The sequence below is a fragment of the Sorex fumeus genome, unplaced genomic scaffold (assembly GCF_029834395.1).
Source record: "Sorex fumeus unplaced genomic scaffold, SorFum_2.1 ptg000033l, whole genome shotgun sequence".
In the NCBI taxonomy this organism is placed as follows: Eukaryota; Metazoa; Chordata; class Mammalia; order Eulipotyphla; family Soricidae; genus Sorex; species Sorex fumeus.
Genome location: NW_026606090.1, coordinates 10,497,896 through 10,518,904, shown reverse-complemented (window position 1 = coordinate 10,518,904; position 21,009 = coordinate 10,497,896). Strand labels below are relative to the sequence as shown.

The window sequence follows — 21,009 nt, the reverse complement described above, 5'->3', positions numbered from 1 at the left end:
GTTCGCTCCCAGGAGGCCTCCGGGACGGGGCGGGGCTTCCGCGGACGGGGCGGGGCTTATGCGGGAGGGGCGGGGCTTGTTCGGGGCGGGGGTTCTTGGGCGGGTTGAGGGCGTGGCTTCAGGGGGTGTGCCTTCCGCGGGGCGGGGCCGCAGGGCGGGGCTTCTGCGGGGCCGCGGCGTTGGCGGGGCGACCTTGTGGGGACCGCTGGGCGGTGCTTCTGTCGGGCCCCGGCACTGGCAGAGAGGCCGGGTCAGGCCCGCTGGGCGGGGCTGCCGAGGGGCAGGATCTCAGGACGGGGCTTCCTCTAAGTGGGAAGACCCGGCAGTTGGGCGGGGCTTCGACGGGGCGCAAAGGCTGAGTCTCTGGGCGGGGCTTCTGCTGGGCGGGGCTCCCGCCGGGCCACGTCGTCTGACCCTTGCGCGTGCGCAGAGGCGCCCTGGCCGGCCGCGGGGCGTCCTCCTGCTCACTCGATCGCCTCCCGGGGTCGTGTTCTGCGCGTGTTTCCTGAGTCTCCTCGCGCATCGCCTCCCCGGAGCAGAGCTGCTCACGCTTCTCCGGATAATGGAAAGCTCTCATTCTTTGAGTTGCTGTCTTGGTCGTGTATTCCCCCTTTTGTACCGATTTCGCCTTAGTTTCCATCGTTTATTGATTGTTCAGGAGTATGACCACCCCCTCCTCCAGCGCGTAGTCCAGCGCTTGCCCAGGGCCAAGAAGACCCTCTGCCCATTCCAGCCTCCCCGCCCCCTGCCCCGGCTTCCCACATCACTTCTTTGCAGTTTTTTTTTTATTTTATTTTCAAAGAATTGTTCGCAGTAGTTGATTACAATCAATATTTCAACACCAATCCCACCACCATTACACCTTCCCACCACCATTATTTCGAATTTTACCACCACCACCCAAGCCTGCCCCAAAGGCAGATGCTGAATAATTTATTTAGTATTGCTTGTCATGAATAATTGACTTAAAATGATCCAAAAAGTTTTCCTTAGAGGAAAGTGTGACAATTGTTGTGTCTCATCTTGGAGTCATTAAGTCCTTGTATTGGAGATCGTGAACATGTTAGAGTTTGGGTCTTGTGTGCTAATATACATACATTATTTTTTTTTTAATTAAGATTCGGTGTCTTCTACTTCACACCTCATCAAATGTGGTGTGCTACTCCTGCTATGTCAGTGGCAGGATTATGAGATGTCCCTGCGCTCCCTTTCCAGAGAGTTTTGATCAATGACACTACACCTAGAACAAGAAAGGCGCCTTTTACTCGATTTTGCCGATTTTAGGCGTATGGCTTGTTGCTTGGGATCATTATGAACGCCAACTACTGCGCTGGCTGTTCTGACTGCACCCTGCCACCTGCTTGCAATTAGGGTCACGCCTGCCCCCCTAGGCGGTCTCCAGAGCTTCATGGGGGTTTGGAACTATGCTCCTCCCTGGGTGGGAGCAGCCAGGAACTCCTGCACGGCTCAGCTTGGTCACCCAAGGGTCCCGAGGCAGTGGGCTGCAGAGTTTCGGGGGGGTTCACCTTGCAGGTTGGGGGTTGCAGCCTTGAGTCCTGGTTGGTGTCCTTACCCCGCAGTGGCCGCCGGGGTGGACACAGGGCAAGCCAAGGTCAAAGAATCTCTGACTCATGGGTGAGCTAAAGGTTGTTTAGAAATTCTTCCAGAAAGAAACAATGGTTTGGAAATCACCGTTTCCCATTCTTCCTAGGTAAAGAGGGCACAGTGCTCTACAGCTGAAGGCAGAAGTGAAACAGAGAGGAAAGTAAGGAAATCCCCTTCCCCTGCTCCTTTGTAATTAGATCACTCCAGTGTCTGGAGTGTCTGACATTTCTGGGGCTCTGGGGCTATGCAGGAGCTTTAAATAACAGTCTCAGTAATTTTTGCCGGAGCTATAAATATCTGGTTAGTATCTCTGTTGTAGCATCCAGCGTGGTAATGCAAATCTAGGGAATAAGTTCACCCTTTCTAAAACTTTTCTCAGCAATGTCCTGGGGTACATGCATTCCGGAATGCATCCCTCCTTACCAGGAGTTTCCTTTGACCTACCAGAGCTCTTGCCTGCAGTAACCCACTTTGCAGGAATGTAGTCTTTGCCACAAATTACAAATAGGAGGGGCCAGAAAGACAGTCCAGTGAGTAGAGCATTTGCCTTGCAAGTAGCTAACCTGGGTTCTATCCCTGGCACAGCATATGGCGCCCTGACCCCCACCAGAAGTGATCCTTGATGGAAGAGCCGGGAATGAGCCCTGGGCATGACTGGATGTGTCCCCCTGGCCCCAAAATGGAAATAAGAAGAGGCATCTTCTTCTAAGGCAGATACAGCCCAAGGTGTGGGGGCCCCGAGGCACAGAGTCCCCTGGGCACAGAGATGGCACCCTAGTGGAGGAATGTTCTGGAAAGACATTATCCCCTATTCCAGCGAAGATACTCAGTGGTCATGTGACAGGTCCTCCTGCTATCAAAAGGTAACAAAGCTTGGGGCCAGAGAGACAGTACAGGGGGTAGGGTGTTTGCCTTGCACACGGCTGACCCGGGTTTGATCCCCAGCATCCAATGTGGGCCCCTGAGTACTGCCAGGAGTAATTCCTGAGCATCACTAGGTGTGGCCCAATCCTCCCCCATCCCTTACCCAGCTAAAAAGATACCAAAGCTTGGGGCTAGCGAGTATAGCAGGTCAGGCGCTTGCCTTACATGCAGTCAACTCCGATTCACTACCCAGCGCCCCTGTGGTCCTCCAGCCCCTGCCAGGAGTGACCCCTGCATGTAGAGGCAGGAGTAAACCCTGAGCACCCCTGGGTGTCGCCCTCAAATGAAGCTTTCATGCGTACTGTTAGAATAGCTCATCTCAGCGGGCCGGGAAAGGGAAGAATCATTTTCCTAGCTTCCCACTGGGCCTCTTGACCCTGGAGTGCTAGTGCTTCCACTGGCAAGAAATGCAATCTAGGTAAGTGCTGTTACAGTCAATCCTGGGACGCCTTCTGGGAATCCACATCCACCTTTTCCCCTAGTAGCGTAAAACAAACCTTCTCAGGGCTGGGGAAATAGTCCCACGGGAGGCTTCTCTCCTTGTACTCTTCTGACCTAGATTCAGTCCCCGAGCACCACCAAGAGTGAGCCCTCGGCTCCTTCTCAGAAGCCTGACTCCTGCTCCCCTTCAGTGAGGGGGTCTTCCTCTTGTCCCCCTTCAGTGAGGGGGGTCTGCCTCCTGTCCCTGCTTTTTGCTCAGCACCACTCTGGGGCCCCACTCTGGGCCTGCTGTCACCTCACCTGTGGACCACATGTCAGTGTCCTGCATCAGCCTGTCACATGTCGCTCCTAGGGGTATGCCTGCGTGGATGGGGCCTGAACCTTGGGCCGCACGCTCAGCCTTTGGACTCCGCTGGGTAGGCATCGGCACTACATGAACTCGGGGTGGCTATTCCTCCAAGTCTGTGTTTGTCTCTTTCCCTGGCTGAAAATTCCTCAAACAGCCCAGGCCCTCCCATCAGCCCCACCTCACCGAAGCTCCATGACTCAGAGGGAATCTCTGAGGGGCTGAGGCCAGGTGTGCCTCCTGCCCACAGCTGCCGGCACACAGCTGCCCTGGCAGCCAGAGGCACGGTGGGCTACCCCCTCTAGAAAGGGTAAGGGCACCTTCCCCTCACTGCATCTGGGATCCTGTCTGCTAATGAGGCAAGCATGCCTGAGTTCATTGGTCTTGATGTAACATATTAACTTAGAATAGAAACTAGGGCCTTGTGCAACCCTTTGTGCTATTTGAAATAACATCAGATCAACAAAGTAGCAAATGATCAGGAACTCTTCCTTTCCAATTTCTCTGCAAGGTTAAGAAATAAAATGCAAAAATAAATAAATAAATAAATTTAAAAAAAGGAAAAGAAAGAAATTCCAGCCAAAAGGATCCTTCTGTGCCCTGGTGGAGGCTGAAGGCTGTTAGCCTGTGAAAGGGGGCTCCAGGCCTGGCTTGTTCGAGGTCCTGAATTTAGTCCCCAGAATCCCATGACCCCCATGGGCACCATCAGCATCACCCCAGTGGTCCCCAATCTCTGCTGTTCCGAAGGACCAAGCTGTCAGGCAGGGAATGGCCCCCAGACCCTGAAAGTGACCCCTATAAAGATTATAAAGTTGGACCAGGGAGTGCGCTCGAAGGACTCTCGGCACACCCTTGGGATGCAGTCCCCAGCATCACACGAGTGACCACCAGACATGCCCCCGCCTGCCCCCCAAATGTGAAACATGGAAAAACAAACCCTAAAAACCTCTGAAAATCTTCTTTGCCTCAAATACTCAGCTGATCAGTGCCCTGTGACCTGAAGGAATGGAAACCCTATCAATTAAAAAATAATAATAATAATAATAATAATAACAGGGATCTCACGTTACAGAGAAACGCTTGGTCCCACCTGGGCCTTGGAGCATGAGTGGCAGCTATTGGGGGGTGGGGGGTGGGGGGTTGGGGGGTGGGAGAGAGGGAACCGGCGCTGGAAACCCCCGGGCTCACCCCAGTAGGGTAGCTTCAAAGCAACAGCAGTTCATTTATTACAGTTTCAGAGGCTGAAGGCCTGACTGGTAGAAGGGCAGGCTGTAGAAAGCCCACTTCTGGTCACAGACAGCTGACCTGTGCTGTCCTCACAGGGCCCTGGGCTGGGAGGACCTTAGAGGCCTCTTTCCAGGACAACACTGACCGCCCCAAAATCAGAATGAGAGATGGTCTCGCACTCCTGAGACTGGCCCAGGTGGCAAGGAACATGACCCCCGCAGTGCTGACAAGGATGTGGAGGTGGGGGAGGGGGGAGGGGGCCCCACGGTGGGGATGCAAATTGGGGCCAGTGCTAGGAGATGGGGTGATCCTCAGCTCCCTGGGAGCCAGTGAAAGCTGCCTAAGCCCAGATCTGCTGGGTCAGCACCCCCTCACGCACCTGCCCAGAGCGGCTGACACAGTGGGATTCCACCAGGTGCCACCAGAGGGGATGAAGCAGCCGCTTGTTGGTCTGAATGATGACCTGGAGTCAGGGCAGGGCTCCCTCGGGAGTACAGGCTGCCCGGGTGGCATTCTCAGGGGACGGGGGGGCCACCAGAGGTTCTGGCCAGCTGTGCTGGGCTGGAGAGCATTTGAAACAGGGTCAGGGAAAACTTGGGGTTCCTGAGAATGTCAGAGAAAAGGAACAAGAGCAATGAGGCCAGCTTCTTCCTGGTGACAGGGATGGTGCTAAGGTTCATCAGGGTGAAGCCGCAGTTCCTCTCTGTCCCCCAGGCTCACCTTAGCATGAAGAAATGCCCTCTCTGCATGCATGGCAACTGTGGGACAACTGGAAACCAGCTGACCACTAAGCACGGGCAAGCAGGGAGGAAGCCAGAGCAGTCGTTCGCTGGACAGAGAGGAGCATGCCTTGCTGGAGCAATAGCACAGCAGGGAAGGTGTTTGTCTTGCTCATGATCGAGCCAGGTTCAATCCCCGGCATCCCATATGGTGCCCTGAGCACCACCAGGGGTGATTCCTGAGCATAGAGCCAAGAGGAACCCCTGAGCACTGCCGGGTATGCCCCACCCCTCACCGGGTATGCCCCATCCCTCACCAAATAAAAGCTGGCTACATCAGAAGTCAGCAACCTATCACCTAGGTGGGAAGGGGAGTGACCACCACAACAGTTAGTAGATTAATAAACATCTCTACAGGGCCTGAAACAGAATGTGTCCACCACAGAGATTCCCAGCAACAAGGGCCCCCTTGAAATCCCTTGTGGTGCCCCTCCTGCCTCAGTGTACCTCAGTGGAAACCCTTTTCTTCTGCTCTCCTCCCCTTGGCCCCCTAACTGTGTGATATTGCCAGGAATCTTCCTATTTAGAACGCTCTATATCCCAGGTCTGCCTGGAATTTCAGATGATCACCTAGTTGTGGGTCATCTGGACGTTAGTGAGCAAAATCTCCCTGATTTCTCGCCTAGGATGGTCTCCAGTGATCAATTAACTGAATTCTGTCACAACAGCAATGCCAACGTTTTACTCAAGGGAGGGGTCTCTTAGAAATCTAGTTTCCACTTTTAAGATGGAAAATGAGACACACACAAGATAATAAATCGCCCTTGTGTGATTAAGTGGAGTTTCAGCCTGTGCATACACACACACACACACACACACACACACACACACAAAGAGGTTTAAGTGCAGGCAATCCAAAGTCTTCTAGTCCACCAAACATTCATACGTCCATACATCATTCCTGTATAAGGAGGTTATTCTATTACATTTCCTAAAAATACCTTAACTACAAAATTCAGAATATAACAGCAAAATTGCAACATGATGTAAGCTTTGCAGAGAACTTTAAACATGTCCAAGAAAATGTGCTTTATTTTTACCTCTAGCAAACTAGTGGTGATGCAGTATCGTCCCCCACTTCAACAGTCCTCCTGAGAGTGAGCTCGGAAAGACTGTCACAAGTTATATTGAGTGATGAGAGACCTGCCCACGTGTCGGCCAATCCAGTCAAAATAGTTGGACACTTTGGTATAAACTCCGGGAAACTCTGGTTTTCCACAGTTTTCACCCCAACTCACAATACCCCAAAGGTAAGTCACGTTGTTGACATCCTGACAAACTAAAGGACCTCCAGAGTCCCCTTTGCAGGCATCGATAGAGCCATCGTCAGTGCCTGAGGGAGAGAGAGAGAATCACACACTTATTCCCTGGGAGAAGCCGACGGGCAGGGAGTGACCCACTCAGCCCCCTGTGGGCCCCTGCTGGACCCAGAGATGCGGGCAGGAAGGACTTCGCCTTCTCTTCACAATCATCTTTAGCAAGTGCTTTCTGCTGTCCGTACATAAGGGTAAAGGTGATGAGAAAAAAGAGCATCAAAGTTCATGTGAGAAGTTCGTGGGACCATCTAGAGCCTCTTGGGTGACAAACAACGTGTATTAGTCACTGGCAACCTGTCAGTATTAGGAGCCCTGTCACATCAGTATTAGGAGCCCCATTTTATTTATTTATTTTAGGTTTGGGATCACACCCAGTAGTGCTCAGGACTTACTCCAGGCTTTGTGCTTGGAGACCACTCCTGGCAGAGCTGGGGGACTCTGTGGGATGCTGGGTTCAAACCTGGGTCAGCACCTGCAAGGCAAGCATCCTCCCTGCTATCTTAATCGCTCTACCCTGATCCCTCCTTCATAACGGTCCAGCAAGACACAGAGAGGTTCCCTGACACATCCACCTACATCTCCGTGGGCTTGCAGCTAAGCAGCAGAGTCAGCCCTCAGCGCTGCTGCCTGGAACATTAGCCCTCTGTCATTCATCCTAGACACCAGGGATGGGCAGGCAGGCTGGTCTCTTTACTCTCTTGTCACTCTGAGGAGTTCCAAGGGGATTTTAAACCAGTATATCCAAGAAGTTACAGACTTTAATAAATAACTCTGCTTTTCCTATACCACACGATAAGTGGATTCAGTCATACATTCCAATGCTGGGCCTGACTGGTCCCCCAAGGGGTCACCCTCAAGGGCAGGGCTGGGGCAGTATGTGCAAGCACACCACCTATGAAGACCCTCCCGCTGGTGGTGACAGGGACCACAAGAGGCACTGAGTCATCTCCAAGGAGGGAGAACTTCCTTCCACCCAGGGCCATTTGCATTTGAATTTCTAAGTCTGGGGGTGGATCTTGGATACCTGAATTCTTACCTGTAAGACTCTGGGTAAGTAGATGAGGTACTTTCCTCATTTACTAAGACCCCCAGCCTCATAGATAAAGACATGTGGTCCATGCACACAGCTCCTCACTGGGGGAAGTGGAGTCCCCTCACGCAGTGGTTCAGGGGCCAGACATACTGCCCTGAGGAGTTCAAGGCTGGAGGGAATTGCTGCCAGAAGCCCAAGGGCTGGGATTCAGGAGGATGAGGGGCACCAGAGTCTTACCTGCACACAGCATTTCCTTCTCGAAGTAGCGGCCTGGATAAAACTGAGAGCAGTTGTTGATGAGGTGCACTTCACCCCATTTCAGAGAAAAGACTCTTAAGTTCCCTGAACAAAGGAAGAAAGAGAAGGTGGGGAAGTTCCAACACAAAGGTCTCACAGTTTAGCAAACACAGGACCAGGGATAAAACAACACATTTCTTCCTGTGTAAGCAGTTCTGCCTGTAACTGCGTGTGAGCTTGCCTTCCCGAGTTCTAGAAATATTCTTCAAAAGGGGGCTGTGGGAGGGTCAAGGGATGCCTGAACTCAAAGGCTAGGGTCACAGGGCCCGTAAGTCACACAGTGCCATTTCAACACGTGACAGCTACGAGGGCTCTGGAATGGGAGGAACCACACATGTCAGCAAACCCACGAGTGCAGGGGAAGGCAACTGCCCCCAACATGTGTGGGGGGGACCCAGAACAGAAGGACATGTCAAATGCTACATCACAGGCACTCCAGCTAACCCCAGCATTGTGTCGATATAACAGTGTCCAGGGGGTGAGAGAGTGTGGACAGCAAGTAAGGCCCCAGCTGGCAGGTGTCCAGTCTGGGCTTGATCCCCAGCATCCCCACTGGTCCCTGAGCCAGAGCCAGGAGTAAGCCCCGAGCACCGTGGGTGTGGCCCCCAAATGGTGAGAGCATCACCCAATTTCCTGTCTGGGTCTGTGTCCTGCTGGAAGTGACATCACAAGCTGTGTGAACAGTCGTGTGGCGTTAAGTGGGGCCAGCTGTGAGATTGTGTTGTTCCCCCTGGCTGGGGACACTGCCATTTGGCTACGGCTGTTGTTCTGGGGAGGTGCTCTGGGGCAACATCCCACCTGGTGCTCTTTGGGATTTGCTGATGCTTCTCCTTGGGCAGACCGGAGCTCCTGCATATTCCCCTTCAGTTCCAAGCCTGAGATTGGGAGAAATAAATGGCCCAACATACCTTTCTCTCGACCCCAGCCGGAAACGATGCACTTGTGATTGGGCTGGAAGAGATATGGAGACCAGGGCAGACAGGCGGGCACAGAACCAGGCATCTCACACTCCTTGAGCGAGGGCATCTTCAGTTGGAGCAGAGCGATGTCATTTTGGTAGGTGCTGCCGTTATAGTTCTCATGGATGATCACTTTGTTCACTAATCGAAAGTGCAGCTCTGTGTTGGGCTTTATCCAGTCTATTAGTGATGAGAATATAATGTACTGGCGCACTCTACTGGCTCTGGAATCAGTGGAAGGAGGGAAATGAAACGTGCTGAGAAAAAAACCCACATAACTATGATTATGTACATTAGACGCTTCCTGGGGCATTGGATGACAGTTCTGAGCATTTTAAGAAGTAATACACGGGGGCTGGAGCGATAGAACAGCAGGTAGGTTGTTTGCCTTGCACACGGCCAACCCAGGTTCAATTCCCAGCATTCCACATGGTTCCCCCAAGCACCGCCAGGAGTAATTCCTGAGTGCAGAGCCAGAAGTAACTCCTGTGCATCACCAGGTGTGACCCATAAAGAAAAAAAAAAGTAACACATGATGCTTGGGGCACACCCAGTTCCATCGGGCACTCCCAGTCCTCAGTGTTTATCTTCAACCTCTCCTCTGGGCTCTGCTTCCCCTGTCTGTTAATCACAAATCTCCCCAAATCAAACCCCATAACCAGTAGGTCAGATCTCCTGAGGGCTCTGGATTTTGTATATGTAAGTGAAATATTGTTTTTAATCTTTCCTTTATGTCCTTTGCATAGTTTACTTTAGAGCAATGTCCTTTTTGTATAGACACAGGAAGACAGTTAATGTTATGCTTTTGTAACTTGGGAATTAACCGATTCCAAGTAATATTTACTCCTGGGCATCTATCTTATTTATTTGATTTAAGCGTCAGTTGCCCTCAATTCTTAACACCCCAAAAGGGGGCCCTGGTGAGGGACTTGGATGGACCCAGGGCAAGCCGCTGGCCATACTGGCACTGGAAAGGGACAGGCCAACCACCATAGAAAGTATAATCAGTGAAGAGCACAGTCATGAAATAAACACTTACATGACCCAAAAAAGAAGGGTCTTTTTTGACTGAACAAGGACCCTGCTGGGGTTAGGAAAGACTAACCTGGCCTGAGGACTGTGGTCTGGGTTATATAGTGAGATGTCCCCAGGAAGAGCCAACCTTTAAGTTTAATATATCTCTTACTGTGTTCCTGGACTGGAGCGATAGCACAGCAGGTAGGGCATTTGCCTTGCAAGCGTCCAAGATGGCCGACCCGAGTTCAATTCCTCCACCCCTATCAGAGAGCCCGGCAAGCTACCGAGAGTATCTCGCCCGCACGGCAAAGCCTGGCAGCTACCCGTGATGTATTCGATATGCCAAACACAGTAACAATTGTCACAATGGAGACGTTACTGGGCCTGCTTGAGCAAATCGATGAACAATGGGAGGACAGTGACAGGGCTGTGTTCCTACAACATGACTTAGAAATATTCATAAGAAGTAAATTTAATACAGCTGTTTAAATGGATTACTAGCTGAGGAAAGGAGAAAGCAATTTGCCCTTAGATGGAATTCCACCCTTGGGAGGAATCTCCTAGCAGGAATCCAGGGTGCTGAGCACTTAGATGAGATTTTGTCATTGAAGAACTTCCCCTGAAGAAACATCTGTTCATTGTTATGATAATGTTTAACCACACTCGTGTGTAACTGCTACCCCCAGCTCTTCATGGTTTCGATATAACTAACACTGTGAGATTTGAATAGATGGCCACGGATTACCAACTAGCCTGGTGGCCTGCGCTCCACCCCCTTCCATCATTTGTCTGTCTCTGTTGACTGGGGGGAGGGGGCGGAGACCGTGATTTGACCCCCAAATGCATCAATAGGTCCTTCAGGTCACTGTGGGACAGTGACCCCCGCACCGGATAGCAACACGGAGGTATGTGCCCATGTCCCTCTCTTTCCATATATCCGTCCATGATCAGAGACCACATGCCTGGCCCTCTCACCTGACACAGTGTGCAGCGGTCACAACCCAGCAGCCACCGATGTAGATGCCACCACAGCTGATCCCATCTCCGTACTTGATGGCCACCTGCCAAGGGAAGTCACCCTGGAAAAGACGTGAGTGTGTGTGTGTGTGTTCATGTAATCTGCCCTGAGATGCGTCTCCTGCCAAATCCCCCTCCTTTTGTAATCACACCCCTGCCTCTCTCCAGCTTCCTTCTGCCTCTCCTTATCAGAGGTGGGCGTTGAGCAGCAAGGGCCCACCCGCAACTTACCACATGCGCCTGGCTGCCTCCCACCACGCGCTTCCTTCGGCTGTGCATGTGCTGCTTCACCCCGCAGGACATTGTAGGGAGGAGTGACTTGATCCGTTTTCTTTCTTAAGGGAAGGAAGACACTGCGCATTTAGGATGGTTTCAGCTCAATACAGCAGGCAAGGCCAGATACACCCTCAAACCCGTGAACAAATCAGCAGAGTCCCATGGGATTCAAACCAGGCCCACCTTGTAGCAGGTTATTCTGAATGCCAAGAGCACAGACCACCTTGTCCCCAACTCCTGAGGTCTGAGGTGACCCCTGAAGGCAGGCTGGTCAACACCAGGGCCTGGCCAAAGGGGTGCATTTACTGACCTCTGGCAGGTAGAAGGGGTCCCCAGAGCCCGGGGTGGGGTGCAGGTTTGGAATCTTGAACATAAGCTGCCCACATGCTGGGCACAGGGAGGGGAGGACGAATGAAGAGAGCGAACAATGAACAACCCTCTCACTCAACTGGGTTTGCTCTTCTAAGAGGCAGTTTCTGTTTGTTCTTGTTATGTTTTGTTGGTTTGGGGGCCATACCTGGCTGTGCTCAGAGCTAACTGACTTGATGCCCAGGGGTAACTCTTTGTGGGGCCTGGGAGACCTGTGGGGTTCTGGGGATCAAACTGGGGCAGCCACCTGCAAATTAAGTGCCCACTTCACTATACTATCTCTCTGGCCTGAAATGTAGCTTTGTAGTTGACAAAACTGATAAAATAAATAAATAAATAAATAAATAATTCAGTGAAAGAAATCATCACCTAATGGGATTGTTCTCACTTCATTTTGGAGCAAAATGAAAAATAAAATAAAATAAGACAACTTTTAAAAAGCATCGTGGGGTGGGAGAGAGAGAGCATGCAGGGGGCTGGGTCCAGTCTGCAGTGGGGCAGGTTCCTAGGCACCACTGGGAGTGACCCCCACCGCCCCCCCCCCAAACACATCAGACCTTGGAGTGGCCTCTGAGCACTGCTGGGAGTTGGCCCCAACCTAAAACCAAACCTCCAACATCAGCCTCTGGGGTGGTGAGAATGCAAAGGGCTAGTGCAAGCCCTTCGTGGAGGGTCTAAGGTGGGTCTCTGACCCTACATGCTCCCCACCCACCCAGACACTCACACACAGCTCCCAGTGGAGCCCCCGAGGGTCCTGAGCACTGTGTGAGAGCCCACAAATGAGACACTCTCGGGGGGGGGGGGCGTGGCAGGGCTCTGAGTCAGGGACCCAGCCCCAGGCCTCGTGCCTCGTCTACCTGTCAAGCTACCCCTCATGCTTTCTTTTCTTTTTCTTTTTCTTCTTCTTTTCTTTCTTTCTTTTTTTTTTTTTTGGTAGAGGTGGTGAGGGGGTGGGGCTCAGGGGCTCCTCCAGGGATTCTCTCTCTCTCTCTCTCTCTCTCTCTCTCTCTCTCTCTCTCTCTCTCTCCTTTTTGGGTCACACACAGCCGGCAGTGCTCAGGGGTTACTCCTGGCACTGCACTCAGGAATCACTCCTGGCAGTGCTCGGGGGACCATATGGAATGCTGGGCATCAAACTCATGCAAGGCGGATGCTTTCCCCACGATTGCTCCAGCTCTTCGCCTCCAGGGATTCTCAAGTAACGGGGATTCTCAAGTTTGGATGCTGGGCCCTCGGTTGATCCATGGCCTGAAGGTGCAGTGCCAGGGCCATCCCAGCAATGCTTGGGGGCTCATCAGGGGTGGGCAGTCAGGTCCAGGTCAGCGAGGCCCATGCCTCACCTAAGTACTGTCTCTCCAGCCCTCCATTAGCTCTTTCTTACTCAGCCCTCAAGCATCGCACCTCTTTCTTTCCTCTTAAGGTGATGTGGAGGGGCTGGAGAGACGAGACAGTGGGAGGGCACTCGCCTTACCTTTGGCCGAATCAGGTTGGATCCCTGGCACCCCCTATGGTCCCTGACCCCATCAGGACTGATCCCCGAGCTCAGAACCCTGACCCCGAAGAAAGCAATGTGGAAAGAAATGTTACTTCTACTTAAATCACTGTCAAAGCAAACGGCTCCAATCCATGATATTATATACATGGACACCCCATTAAAGGCCAACTCCCACTTCCCAGGGCCCTGAAGAATACTATGAACTTACCGGTATCCATATCCAGAGGCAATAAATTCGGTTCTATTAATTAAAAAAGAGAAAAAAAAGTATTTTTCTCCCCCTCCAATATTTAAAATCATGTGTATATATATAAGGAAAAACGAAATCATTAAACTCATGTAAGCAAAGGCAATCCTTGTCCATCTTAAAAACATGTCCTTCTTTCAAAGATCGTGACAAGACAGTCACCAGAGCACAAGGACCTGATGGCCCTCAGATCACTAAGCCATTGGCAAGTTCAGATGAATCACGTGGAGATGGTGCTGGCACAGAGAATGGGATTTGGGGGGGAGGGGAGCACCACGGGGGGGGGGGGGGAAGAGGGGGAGGGGGCAGGTGAAGAGCTACTCCAAGGCTGGGGGCGCTGTGTAGGTAAGGCCAGAGGGTCCCAGCACCAGCAACCAATGGGAAGGTTCCAGGCCTCTTGTAGGAGGGAGGCAGGCTAAGAGTTGGTTTCTGGAGCTGGGTGCCAGGAGGGCAGGATCAAGAGCAGGGGGAGGGAATTAAAGGAGGAAAACGGGAAGAAAAGTAACAAGAAGGACCAGGAGCTGGGGGTGTTGGGGAGACCAAGAACGGACAGACGGATGGGGGTGAGGCTGAGCAGAGACAAAGCGAGAAGTCCGGAGGCCATACTGGTGGGAGCACGGGCTGAGCAATGAGTCATTCTCGGATAAACTTGAAGCCAAAGGTTGCCCCTTAGAGCGGGGGCTTTAGGGGATCTGACTCCGGAAAGCGAAGCAGCACGGTGAGAGGCTGCGACTCTCCTGGAAGGGGGAGGGGACTTGACGGAAGGGGCTGGGGAGGGTCCACTGTGGGACACTAGTGGAGGGTCTCGCATCAGACTCTGAAAAACAGTGGCTGTGCCCGAGCTGATGTGGCAGCTGCATTAGTGCCACACGCAGGTCTAACCCCAGGGGCAGGGAGTGAAGGTGGCCCATCTGGGGTTCCAAATGGGCTGCAGCCCAAGCACTGTAGCACTGTCCCCCCGTTGTTCGTTGTTCGTAGAGTTGCTCCAGCGGGCCCAGTAACGTCTCCATTGTGAGACTTGTTGTTACTGTGTTACTGTGTTAACCCAAGTAGTTAATGAAATTTCCACTGTGAGTCACAGCTAAAAGGTCTGTAAAATAGGACAAAGAGTTATTACAGTGAAGAGTAATTTTTATTTGAGATAAATACATATCGTGTCAATATATGGTCCTCTTACCATATTATATGTCATTATGTAGATTAAATATATCCTCTCTTGTTCTCAATTCTATAATAGAATTTCTATCAGAAAGACAGACTTACCACTTGTTACAGGACGTTCAGCTCCTAAAACCAATAAAAACATAAAAACTCACGTTAGCTGAAAGACCTTTCTTTGTTTTGTTTTCTTATTGGGTCATACCTGGAAGTGCTCAGGGCTTACCCCTGGCCCTGAGCTCAGGAGTCACAAGACTTGGGAATCCTCTGGGGTACGGAGCATGGAACCCAGGTCGGCTGCATCAAGGCAAGCTCCTTGCCCACTGGGGTCTCTATGACCCCAAGAGATCATTTTTCTTGGGCAAAAATATACAGTCACCATTTCTTTCTTTCTTTTTTTTTTTTGTGGGGGGGTCACACCCAGTGATGCACAGGGATTACTCCTGGCTCTGCACTCAGAAATTACTCCTGGTGGTGCTCAGGGGACCATATGGGATGCCGGGGATTGAACCCAGGTCAGCCACATGCAAGGCAAACGCCCTACCCACTGTATTATCACTCTGACCCTACAGTCACCATTAATATTTCAGAGTGTAACTACTCAGAGTTATAATTACAGAAAGAGAAGCAGGAAGCACGATAGGCCAGCTTACACTGACTTTGCTTTTAGGCCTGTGATTCACAAAGCTGTTAACCATTTCGGGCATTCACTGTCTCAGTTCCAAACCCCCCACCAGTGTTCGTGACCAGCAACCTCCACCCACTCCTTCCCTTTGAGCTGTCTTCCGAGGGTGCTTTTTAAGTTAAGAGCCAATAGCAAGAGAACATTTACACCACTGACACTGGCAAGATGTTAAAAATCTACGCTTCCTTGTCCTTCTCCCATGCTAACAGTGAGGAACTGACCACATCAGGGTAGAAGGTGCACAGGTGATGGCCAGCTGCCTGTGGTCCCGGCCTTGTCCATAGCTCCCCTGTCCTCTCTGTGCGTCCCTTAGTCTCTCACTGCTTCCCACCCCAGCAGCGCCTGCTCTGGGGTCTGGCGTCCAAACCCACTGGACTCTGCACTTCCCTTCCTCCCAGCGGCCCTGCCTGCTAGGAACTGCTGCCTCTTCCCTGGGTGTCACTGCAGTGGTCTCCCCGCTTCTCCCTTGTCTCTAACACAAGTGTCCCCTTAAGTCGTGAATGTACTGACTGAGTCGTTCCCTCCGGAAAGCGCCCACAGGAATGTGGAGTTCTGTGAGTCCCAGAATCAGGGACCTCATACATAGTTTCACGCAGGGAACTTGAGATCAAGGAAGACCTAAAAGCAAAGAGCACCAACCGCTACTTTGAAGGCTGATAAGGTAAAGCCGAGAATTCGGTCGAACTTTCGACTATACACATTAGGGGAAACAGAATTGTTGAGGAGGAAAGTTCATCGGCGTGGACAGTTACAGATGAAGGAGTGTCGGGGCATTAGTACAGTGGGTAAAGCGCTTGCCTTGCACGCAGCCAACCTAGGTTGGATCCCCTGCATCCCCTGGGGTCCCCTTGTAAGGGCAAAACTGACGCCATGAGAGGCGGCAGAAACCAGCAAAATCAGCTAGGCCTCAGGTTCAGTTAGGTGAACTAAAACAATTTCATTCAATGAATGAAACAATGTGCAACTAGCCAAACACATACCCTAGGCACTTGCCAAAACACCTTTGTTCGGTAAGTAAGTCAGATTTTTCTGAAACAATAAGGCATGTCTTGCTTATGCAATACAACCCTATACAAACTGCTTGCACTTGGAGGTTGGAGTGGCTATCAAGAGACCACTCTGTGGGTGAGATAGCTGACCCCGGTATACTGGAATAAAACTCCTATTGCTTTTGCATTATTTTGGTTGTGCCTCTTTCCACTTCGGCATTGGGAATCCAGAATCTCGAGCTTAACACCTGCAGTACTGCCAGGAGTGATTCCTGAGAGCAGAGCCAGGTGTTGTACCCAAAACCAAAACCAAAACCAAAATAGTCTAGAGTGCCTTTTGATACTGTGAAAGCATTGATAGAATAATAAAACAATGACATCACTATCACATCACTATCACCCCGTTGTTCATCGATTTACTCGAGCAGGTGCCAGTAACGTGTCCATTTGTCCCTGTCACGTGCTAGTGTAGTCCGAAGGCATATGGGGGCTCTTTCAAGGTCAGGGGAATAAGGACCATCACTGTTACTGTTTTTGGCATATCGAATACAATACGGGTAGCTTGCCAGGCTCTGCCATGTGGGTGGGATACTCTTGGTAGCTTGCCGGGCTCTCCGAGAAGGATGGGTACAGCGGGTGGGGCATTTGCCTTGCATGCAGCTGACCCGGGTTCAATTCCCAGCATCCCATATGGTTCCCCGAGCACCACCAGGAGTAATTCCTGAGTGCAGAGCCAGGAGTAACCCCTGAGCACCACCAGGTGTGATCCAAAAAGAAAAAAAAGGAGCAAAATTGGCAAAAGGACTGGAGAGCGCCCGCGGGTCTCGAACCATCAAGGATGGCTACAAAGCAAAGCTTCGTGTTCTGCCGAAGTAACCGCTGGGCTAAAGCCAGTCCAGAGGAACAGCCCGGACAGCATTTATTTGACTGCCAAGAGGACTTGCGTCACTATGACTCAAGAGACCTATGACTCATGATGACTCTGCAAACAGAAACCCTCCAATCTGAAGCCTCCCTTTCACCACACTTAAGAGACTGGTTTTCTAGACACACAGTAAAACCTAGTTCCTCCTCACCCCTTTCTCCTTTTCCTCCACTCCCCACAAATCCTTAATTCCTTGGTAAACTCTTCACTAGTAGCCTCTTTGCTTATTCCTTTAGCACCATTACACACCCAAGTCACCTAACCAACCCTTTTGAACACTTCCCGAGAGCCGACCTCCAAGCACAACCATCCCCAAGCTTAATCAGTGCCTCACTCAGAAGTATGAAGAGTTTAGTCCAAAGTTTACTCCAAGCCTCATCTTCAAATACTGCAATGAAACCAGGCAGCGCCTCTCCTCTCTTAGGTAATATTTGATTCTACTTGTTAAGCTACTTTAAATACAATAGCACTCTATTCTCTTTGTTTATGTGAGCATATACCCTCTCTTGTCAAAACTCCTACCTTTTCCAATTAGTATTAACTGATAATTAACTATTAACTAATAGTTAATATTCCTTTCTTTGCCATGATCAATATATCTAACTCTACAGACGCTATATGTAGTTTCATGGTTTGTAAGAACATGTGTGGAATCTGTTTGTAGGGTATGATTTCTGCGAGTGACAAACATGCTTGAGACATCTTTCTTGTCCATACAAATGGATCAAATTCACATATATTGGGGGTAGCTGCATTATACTCAAGTATAAATGTTTCCATTTTATTTTCAATGTTTTACTGCTATGGGACTGGAGAGACAGCACCAGGGTGCTTAGTGCTTGTCTGGCATGTAACCCAGTCCAAACCCAGCACTGCATATGCTTCCCTGAGCACAGTAGAAGTGACCCATGAGTATTAACAACTTGACCTGCACCCAAAAGAGTTGTATTGTTAGAAACAAAGATGCATAAAACACCCCAGTACATGTTTATATATCACATTTACTATTATGTACAGTATAAATGTTCAGGGTTGGGTTTTCCTCTCCGCCACAAGCAGAGCCCCGGCAGACAAAGACCTCCGGGACTCAGCCACAGCCATGCTGAGACCACTCTCCACACGCTCAGAAAAGCCTCACGCATGAAGGAACCGGAAGAGGATCCCAGGTGTGCGGGACCCGGGGCTGAGATCTCCAAGCCTGCTTGGATCAGGACTGGGCCTCCTCCACGCAGATCCCCCATCTTCCAGTAGCTAGGCAGTTGCAGCCACCAACTGCCGTGTAACCCCATCAACGGCAAAGATACAGAGACTATAATACCAAGCACCCAGAAAACCTCTTATTGTCTAGTGTTCACTCTCAGAGAACCCAGCAGACTACCGAGAGTATCCTGCCCACATATATACCTGACTGGGAACACCTGAAAAGGTGATTAGAGGCTGCCCCAAAACAATGACATTTTTTAAAAATGAAAAAGGATTTTTACATAAAGGGTGTCATAAAGTAAGTAAGTAAAGGCCCTCCCGTTGATCATCGATTTGCTCGAGCGGGCCCAGTAACGTCTCCATTGGAGACTTTGTTGTTACTGTGTCTGGCATATCGAATACTCTCGGTAGCTTGCCGGGCTCTCCGAGAGGGGCGGAGGAATCGAACTTGGGTCGGCCATGTTGGCTGTGTGCAAGGCAAACGCCCTACCGCTGTGCTATCGCTCCAGCCCAGGGTGACATAGTTAAAAAAAATTAGCCTCTTGTCTGATTTTTATTCTCGATGCAGAATAAAGTATTGAATTAGAAATCAGCATTTCACAGCCCTGGCTTCCAGACTGTGTCCAGATAGCAATAGCAATGGCTGTTTACAACCAGTGAGGTGGGAAGCTGGGGAGAGGTGTGGTGAAGAAGAGAGGGAGCTGACACAGGGTCAGCCTCTACCCAAGAGACAAGCAGGCCAGGTGTTCGTGGGCAGAACCACCCACCGAAGATTCTTGCCTGATACATTGAACTCTGCACCTAATCCATCCCTGTGGATCCAGAATCAGGAATACCTTATGGGCAAATACCCATGTTCCTAAGGAAAAAAAAAAACTGGGGGAAAAATCGGTGCATGACCCTTAAAAATAAAAAAAAAGAAACTAAAAAAATGTAATAATGACTAAAAAATTGGGGCTGGAGCAATAGCACAGCAGGTAGGGTGTTTGCCTTGCATGCAGCCAACCTGGGTTCGATTCCCAGCATCCCATATGGTCCCCTGAGTGCAGAGCCAGGAGTAACCCCTGTGCATCGCCGGGTGTGACCCCCCAAAAAAAGCCAAATAATGACTAAAAAATTTAACTAACCACATTGCTAGATTCTTTGGGCTCCTGATGGAAAGACGCTAAAAAGATGCTTCCCGACACACATACTTGTGGTCAGATCCAACCATTGACCAGTCCTCCTAGCCCCTATTTTCCCTCGCCATGGATATTACCTCCAGGTATACTTCTAAGAAAGCAGTTTTTATTTTAGCTTTTCCGCGTTGGGACCCCACCAATGGGCGGTGCTCAGGGGTTACTCCTTGTTCTGTGATCAGGGATTGTGAGGTTCCAGGGACCAGATCTGGGGCTCCCCCAGGCAGAGAACATGCTCCCCGCTTTGAGTCATCACTCTAGCCCCAGCCTTATTTTTATGCACCAAGTGGTTTTATCGTTTTAGAGATGTGGGTAAGTGACAAGAGGTAACAGCTCAGGTTTACTATAAAATAAGCAAAAAATCAAAACAAAGGATGGGTGACCATTGGAGCCGGGAGCTACACACAGATGGGTTCATTCTAGCAATCTGCCTTTGTCCGTGGGAACTTTTCTAATGAAAATGTTCTGAAACAGCAGCATTTGATAATGACTGGCAGTTTATGAACTCCTAATTGGATGGTGAAAAGGAGAGATGGGCGCCCACAGTCCCTCCCGTCCAGCTGCAGACACTCTCCTGCCAGGCCCTTGCCGGGTTGCATCACCCCCTGAGTCCTGCCCCCATAGAAGGTGCCCCTCCTCAGCCCCCGGACTGGGCGTTACCTCCACAGTTGGCCTCGTCGTCCCCGGTGATGCAGTCCCGCTCACCATTGCACCGGTACTGCTGTGGGATACAGACACCCGAACTGCAGTGGAAGCTAGCTCCCTGGCACCCTGCGTGGGCAATTACAGAGCAGGCATTTTTATATGATTATTATTACACTTCTTCCTTTTCTGGGGGCAGAGTCATACCCCGGGTGCTCGGGACCTCCTCCTGGCCCTCTGCTTGGGAACCATTCCTGGTGTGGGCTCGGGGACAAGAGGTGGTGTGGGATCCATCTGTTTGGCTGGACCTGGAGCTAGGCGAGAGCCTGGAGCCTCCCCCCAGACCATCTCTCCAGCCCCAAGGGGAAGATTGTTTTTTTTTTTTTTTGCTTTTTGGGTCACACCTGGCAATGCTCAGGAATTACTCCTGGCGGTGCTCGGGGAACCATATGGGATGCTGGGAATTGAACTCGGGTCGGTCGTGTGCAAGGCAAAAACCCTCCCCGCTGTGCTATCGCTCCAGCCCCTTGTTTTTCTTTTTTTTCGTTGAAAGAGATTTTTTAAAAAAATAATAAAAGTCTTCAGTTCAGCTGCCAGGTTGGTTCCCCTTTCCTGGTTTGTGTGTTCTGCATTGCTATGTGACAGATACACTCTTGCTGAGCAGCCTGGCCCCAGCCCCTACTTTGTTAATTATTAATTCCTGGTTTTGGGGTAACCCGACAGTGCTCAGGGCTTACCTTGGGCTCTGCACTCAGGCATCACTCTGTGCTCGGGGACCACTGGGATGCCGGGGACTGAACCTGGGTCAGTCATGTATGAGGCCAGTGCCCTACCCACTGAACTATCTCTCTAGCCCCCATCTGCATGTCTTTTGCCTGGGA

General features: G+C 50.9%; 1 protein-coding gene across 1 annotated transcript in view; it reads right to left on the bottom strand.

Annotated features, from left to right (window-relative positions):
* Nucleotides 1-6,336: 6,336 nt before the first annotated feature.
* The window catches only part of CFI (complement factor I), a 31,065-nt gene continuing 16,392 nt past the window's right edge, over nucleotides 6,337-21,009 (bottom strand). Inside the window, exons 7-14 of the mRNA XM_056116862.1 lie at nucleotides 20,147-20,257; nucleotides 14,612-14,635; nucleotides 13,310-13,342; nucleotides 11,193-11,296; nucleotides 10,920-11,023; nucleotides 8,877-9,151; nucleotides 7,909-8,013; nucleotides 6,337-6,655 (exon numbers count right to left, since the gene is read on the bottom strand). Of these exons, the coding sequence (XP_055972837.1) occupies nucleotides 6,438-6,655; nucleotides 7,909-8,013; nucleotides 8,877-9,151; nucleotides 10,920-11,023; nucleotides 11,193-11,296; nucleotides 13,310-13,342; nucleotides 14,612-14,635; nucleotides 20,147-20,257 (974 nt within the window). The 3' untranslated portion in view covers nucleotides 6,337-6,437. The remainder of the gene's footprint in view (nucleotides 6,656-7,908; nucleotides 8,014-8,876; nucleotides 9,152-10,919; nucleotides 11,024-11,192; nucleotides 11,297-13,309; nucleotides 13,343-14,611; nucleotides 14,636-20,146; nucleotides 20,258-21,009) is intronic.